This window comes from Austrofundulus limnaeus, unplaced genomic scaffold (assembly GCF_001266775.1).
Source record: "Austrofundulus limnaeus strain Quisiro unplaced genomic scaffold, Austrofundulus_limnaeus-1.0 Scaffold61, whole genome shotgun sequence".
In the NCBI taxonomy this organism is placed as follows: domain Eukaryota; kingdom Metazoa; phylum Chordata; class Actinopteri; order Cyprinodontiformes; family Rivulidae; genus Austrofundulus; species Austrofundulus limnaeus.
The window spans coordinates 1,708,795-1,715,749 of record NW_013952463.1 but is presented as its reverse complement, the minus strand read 5'-3'; the positions used below and the strand labels follow the sequence as shown (position 1 = coordinate 1,715,749).

The following is a 6,955-nucleotide window of genomic DNA, read 5'->3' as shown; positions in this document are numbered from 1 at the left end:
TCCATCCATCCATCCATCCATCCATCCATCTATCTATCTATCTATCTATCTATCTATCTATCTCATAATATTTTGATATACAATTGTTTGACCTCATGTAGCATAGTGAGAAGTATGGCAAGCCATTTCCTAATACAGTATGTTATAAAATATAAGAGCAAAATTCTTGTTCAGTACTCTTCTAGTCAACTTTAATTAATCAGAATGTCATTTGTTTAATTCAGAATTATTAGTTCAAACATCTTTATTGCAATTCTTCCTGACGCAACTGACAGAACTTTTCCTATTCATTAAAAAAGTTTTTTTCAATCTCCAAACATCCAAAAGTTATTTTTTTATCTAAGAAACAAATATATAATTCTTACTAACAGAAACTCACATTGTAAYGAATTTACAGACCTGTATGAGTAATTAGTTTCTTTTAGGATATTTAAATCTCAGATCATTCCAAAATGCACTGTTCTGTTAATTTTAGCATTTAGCTACTGTTTCAATGATCCAAGATGTACCGTTTCGATAATCTTCGATTTTAGCTAGTTTTGTTTAGGTAATTTTAGCTTTAATTCTGATTGTTTTAACTTTAACATTCCAGTTTAACTTTTCCTAACAAATCATATATATATATATACATACACACACACACACACAAAAGGGGGGGGGGCTTTTTTAATTGTTAAATTGACATGGAACAGAAAAGGTGCAGAGTAAGTTCAAAGACAACAGGAAAGCTAAATCACAGTAAAAACCTTGCAATGTATTTTAACCCCAAATATCCTAAATCGTTTTATAAAAGTAAATGATTAAACAAACAAACAAACAAACAAACAAACAAACAAACAAACAAACAAACAAACAAACAAACAAACAAACAAACTAACAAACTAACAAACTAACAGGCAAAGAGCATAACCCTCCCAGTGTTAGACCTAAAGTTACGCCCTTGTAAGTATGGCATTTTCACAGAAAATATAGTTTTACTGCTAAGGAGACCGGTTTGAATATATGTAACAACGGTCTGCCATAAAAGAAGAACCAAATCCGAAGTGGTTACGTAAGCCGTACGTAGTGGTTTGTTCGTGTCTCTGGACCAATAAAATCTGGCCTGGGTTCAGCCGTCATGACGTAATGCTGTGTATTCCAGAATAGCGCGCAGCGGAGGTGCTGCTTTATACACGGCTCGGKGGAGCTCTTCCCTCCGGTCAGGGTTGGCTCATTTATGTCGGCACTGCTTCGGTTCGGGAGGATTCTGACCGTTGGCAGGGAGATGCGGCGCGATGTTGGCGCTGAAGGAGAACCAGTGTTACGGACTGTCCAGCGGTAAACTGAGCCCCGGCGGCAACGTCTCGGTTTTTCACGTAAAACTCACTGACAGCGCGGCAAAAGCTATCGGTACCTTTCAGAGCAGCGAGGTGGGTTCACATGTTGTAATTTAACCTCAGTTTAATCCCCATAAATGTGGAAATTAAGGGTTAATTTCCGTTCCGCTTTGCTAAAGCAGACTTAAAAAGCGAAGTGAGAAAGACAAAGCTCTGTCGGTGGGGTCGTGGTTTAAATTTCGGCCGAACTTCGGCACTATCATCCCCGGTTTTTTTTTCTTCCCTAAAAGCCCCCCATGTAGCCATTAACTGGTAATACATGTTTCATAACAAAGCGGAACCGCTTCCCTGTGTTTTGAAGCTTGGAGCAAGCTGCCGGTAAGTATTAGGAATGCTAATCAGTGTGGTGGACAGAGAAAAGGAAAGGTTGTGGGTGAATGAAAGCAAGTAGTGGGAGGGATTTTTTTTGGACTGCATTTAGGGAAAGCAGTGTTTGTTATTTTTTCTGGTGCTAATCTTTTATTAAATACATTGTGGATAAAAGAAGTGCACTTTACCCAAAGATAGATATAATATTTCCTCATTATAGTCTTTGCAGAAAGTCATTTGCGGTTCACTTCCTCAGTAGTAATTCCTTGTAATAATGATAGGAAACTCCTCAGTGATGACAAGTCTTTTCTGATGAAAGAAAAAGAAAAAAAGTGAAAACCACATTACTGTCGTCATGCTGTGATGAAACAAAACAGAGCAGGGGAAAACACCTGACACACACACACACAAACACACAAAGGCTCAACATGCACACATCACTGTGCCTGCACACCTTTTAGGTTTCTTTATTTAGCTGTAAGCYTGGCTCTTCAGAGCTCACCTCGCCCAGCCCTGAGCACAGACCCAGGAAGAYCAGCTCCACATGTGTTAGGGCGGACCGGACTCCGTGCTGTTGGTAGATGCCTCAATCTGTGCACTCATCAACAGGTGGATTTACAAATCCCCTCCAGGAAAAGGTCAGTCGGATTCTAGCCTTGCAGCCCGTCTCTTTGCTCGCTCATCCTTTCATTTCCCTGCAGGATAATGAATTTACACCTGTGAGAGGTGGCAGCCTTTTTATTCCTCTGTCTCAGTGGGCTCTTATGAGACAGGCTGATGGGTTTGAACAATGTGATGACCTTAGCCTGAGCTCTGTTTAAATAATGAAAAGGTTTGGATTGTAATAAAACATTTATTATTATTTGTGTATCTATTATTGCTGACACGTACTTGTCAGACCCAGCTGATGCAGACTTTACACTGCAGCTGTCATTTAACCATAAAGACAGCAAGTGGCAGGAGACGGTTTGGAGAGAGAACTATTTTCTCACAYATCCTGTTTGTGGTGTTCACGGACAGGACCTCAAGGCTCGGTTGTTGAGAGGGGGGTGTCTGGTCTGGAAACCTCAGGGTCTCCTCTCTGTTTTATGTGGAATCATGTGGTTCTGTTGCCATCTATGGGTGGAGACCTTCATTGTACACTGGGGCGGTTCGCAGCCGAGAGTGGGATGGGAGTCATTGGGTTCTGGTTTCGGGGCAGGGGCGCCTTTGCCTCTAGTAGATGTGTCTGGGTGTCCTGTTCACGAGGGAAGGTAGGATGGAACAGAAGATGGATCGAGGGATCAGGGCCTCATCCTCAGTAATGAGGGTGTKGCTTTGGTCAGTTGTGGTGAAGGAAGAGCTGAGTGGAAAGGCGAAGCTCTCGATTTTCTGCTCTGTCTACGTTCTGACCCTCAGTGAGGTGTGGATCATGACCGAAACAAGTAAGATCCAGGACACAAGTGGCTAAAGCTTGAAGTGATGCCGCTGCTCCTCAGCAGGTGGTTCAGACTTCTGATCACGACGCTTCCCTTTAGAGATGTCCCGAGCCCGTCCCACTGGTAAGGCCTCGGGGAAAACTCAGGACTTTCTGGAGGGGTTATGTATCCTCTTTGGCCTGGGAACACCAAGGGGGGGTTTCCCAGGATGAGCTGGAAACTGTTTCTGGGAAAAGGGAGGTCTGGGTTTCTCTCCTGGACCTGTTGCCTCTGCGACCCGTCTACAGATAAGCCTCACTCTATACAACATGGATCTCATAAAGCAATAWCTTTTTTTGTTTCATGAACCATTCATGAAATGAATACACCCAAATAACCTCAGATAAGTGCTGGTGTTACTCCGAACCTGTTTCAGCTGTATAAAGATGTGTATCTTGTACTTGGGGCTGGTTTTAAGGAGGAACTTGTTGGCTTGAGAACTGAAGTCATTAAAAGATGTGCAGCTGCTGACTCGTAATAATGCTATTTTCAAACTAAATCGCCGAAGACTAGGGATGTCCCGATCCGATACTCAGTATCGGTATCGGTGGCAGATGTGGCCTTTTTTTGAAAACTGGGTAGAATCGAATTTAGTCATGTGATTGGGCCGATCCAGTTTTCACAACAGTTTTCAGCATCATCATGCTTTACAACTGCCGTTAAGAAATCTAGTTGCACACAAGTATGCAACCATGTCCACAGTGTGGGAACACTTTTCAATGGAAAACGATGCTGGAATTGTATCTTGCAAAATCTGCAGACTGGATGTTTCTCATGGTGGGAACAGCAGGGCTCGCTTTAAGACCACCAACCTTGTCATTTGGAAAGAAAGAAATAAATAAAGCTATCGGATCGMTATCGGAAAGACTTATCATTAAAAAAAATCGGATTGTATCGGGAACCAAAAAATCTGGATCGGGACATCCCTACTGAAGACATGAGAAGTTTTGTCCTTAACACCTTGGGTCTTCCAACCCAAATCCCAAAAAGTTGGGACATTGTGTAAAATGTAAATTCAGTTTATTTACATCTCGCTCAACAAACTTAAAATCTCAACAAACATCGTCTCAGGACACTGGACACATCAATCATTCGAAGGAGGCCAGCAGATTGTGTTGAGTCTTCAGGTTGTTGCAGTCTTTCATCTGGAGGAAGCAGTAAAAGCTTATATAAATAAAAACAATGCGCAGAGATTAGAGAAGGTGAACCTGTGATTGGAAGATTGCTGGTTCAACTTCCCGACCAGCTCCACTCTGGGCCCTTGAGCAAGACCCATAACCCCTTAGTTGCTCCCCGGTAGGGCTGCCACAAACGATTATTTTTATAATAGATTAATCACAGATTATTTTTTCGATTAGTCGACTAATCGAATCATATGTTAATTGAATATAAAACATAGAGCTTATTGCACCAGAATACAGCTGCTATTACATAACCATGGTTAGATTTTAGCTTTATGCTAACTAAAAATAATTGCTGTGGAAGGTAAGTTCTGCTCTGCAGATATTGCACAGGTTTCTCTTTCATTTTCTTAAAATGATCCCACACTTTGAGCTCCGTTGCTGGGTAGCCATGATACCAGAGCCTGTCTGTATAATGTCTTGTGACGTCCACGGCCTACCCCAGTTACCACTACTGTGCATGTGTGTCAAGGACAGAAAGGCAGATGTGGCAGTGGAAGGTGTCAAAGCAGTTTGGAGAGAAAAACAAAGTAAAGAACAAAAACACAAGAAAACTATTAATCGATTATTAAATTAGTCATCGATTACTTTAATAATCGATTAGTCGTCGGTTAATCGAGTAATCGTGGCAGCCCTACTCCCCGGTCGCCTCAAAAAGGCCAGCCCACTGCTCCACGTGTGTGTGCTCACATGTGCGATTGGAAAAAATTCAGAGAATGAATTTCCCCAACTGGGGACCAATAAAAGGTCAATAAAAATATTAAAAATAAATAAATAAACAAACAAATAAATCTCCAAACCCCAGATTTGAATCTCACAGTCAACATATCATGTCAACTCATTTATGTTGGACCGCTGTGGTTCTGAGGATTTCTTTCAAAAGATTTATTTATTTATTTATTTATTTATTTAAAGTATTTTGAATTTTAAGGCAGCCTCACTTGTTGAAAGGTTAGGGCAGGGGTAACAAAATGGTCAAACGACTTGAACTTATATAGCACCTTATCAAGTCCATATGGACCCCAAAGCGCTTTACATTTCACCCACAGCGGCCCTGGGGCACACTGACAGAGARTGATGAGCTAAAGGTAACCGGTACGAATAAGAAACAGCCAATAAGAGGACTTTTTTTCTTTTTAAAGAGAATTTTAGAAGTAAAGATGAGCAGTGTTAAAAAAAAGTAAATAAAAAATAAAACTTCATCTGAAAATAGAAAAATTGCAATATTTTGAGCTTCCTAAACTCACAGCTCATTTACATCAGCAAATCATTGCATCCTGTTTTTATTTACCCAATATCCCAACTTTTTTAGAAATGGAGTTTAGAGCTAAACTGGATCTGTTCCACCGTTTGATTAAACCTGAACTAACCTGAACAGACTGAGTCTAACAAGCATCATGTAATGGAGTTCCAGTTTATAAACTTGACCTTTCAGCTAAGGACATATTCGGGAATTCAAAAAAGAAGATTACAACCGCTATAGATGCACAACTAAGAACTGAAAGTGTTCAATTATTTTTCCAACCACTGAAAAAAAAACCTTCTGCTTCTGAAAGAAACCCATATTCACACCTACAAAGGTGTGAACAACCAAAAGGTTTAGCATAAAACTCGAACTGCTTCCATCAACATGACCTCATTTCAGGGTCATCACTTTTTCTACTGAAAGTTTTTATTTCTAATAATCTTTCTGCATAAAACATACAGTTTATTCCCTGTTTGACTGGCTAAATGTTGTTTTGTGTGCATGTTGTATTAATGAGACTCTTCACTACTTCTTCTTTCCTTCAGGGCTGCTCTTCTCATCTAACCATCTGTTTCAGTGGAAATGAAGGGGTGAGAGTCAACCCGTCCTTCATATATCTATTCTAAAACTAAAAAGATGTTCATCCTTTGCCACTTTGTTTTGTCTTCTCTCCCACAGAGGATCACCATTCCTTGTTCAGAAATTAGTGATGAAGTGAGGATTTTCACCTTCGGYGTGACTAATGTTGCTCGCAACAATCCACATGGCAGCTTTGACTGCATCAAGCAGCGCGGCGCGCGGTAAATCACCACGAAACGTCAGAGGAAACACAAATATATCCTGCACTTGTTTCAGTCCAGACCTTTGAGTTGATCTCTTGTTCTGTTAATATTATTAACTTTGTATGAGTTCAAAAACTGACTGATTCTACTTTTAACCTCTTTAGCTCTAAGGAGTTTCTTTGAAGTTTTTGCTCTAAATAACTTGTTGAAATTTAATTAAATGTGTTCTCAGCATTTACAAACTCCCCTTAAATAATAGTGGTATCAAAATAATGGTTTCATCACAAGTGTAATTATCACAGCAGCTGCTGTTGTTTGGATGGTGAGGATAAAACAAAAAAAAWATATATATTTCCCCCCTCACCTGAAGTCTTTTTGCATTAGACAGTAAATAACCCTTTTAAAAATATAATGAATAAGGATATAAAAACTCTTGATAGCCATACATTTACACATGGATGTTTCCTGTGCAATGATTCAGGGTGCTAAAATAAATTAAAGCAGAGTTACAGAGATTTTACTGAAGAAATAACCCATCGTTTTGTCTTTCTGCACAGGATGCTGGTACCATCTGTAGATGTCAAGAAATCTTAGGTTTTTAATT

The 6,955-nt window shown here is 40.1% G+C and overlaps 1 protein-coding gene across 1 annotated transcript in view; it reads left to right on the top strand.

The window, feature by feature from the left end:
- The first annotated feature begins 1,133 nt into the window (after positions 1-1,133).
- Positions 1,134-6,955, top strand: part of LOC106518472 (RNA polymerase II elongation factor ELL) — a 17,513-nt gene continuing 11,691 nt past the window's right edge. Inside the window, exons 1-3 of the mRNA XM_014009779.1 lie at positions 1,134-1,409; positions 6,115-6,159; positions 6,248-6,369. Coding sequence (XP_013865233.1) covers positions 1,275-1,409; positions 6,115-6,159; positions 6,248-6,369 — 302 coding nt within the window. The 5' untranslated portion in view covers positions 1,134-1,274. The remainder of the gene's footprint in view (positions 1,410-6,114; positions 6,160-6,247; positions 6,370-6,955) is intronic.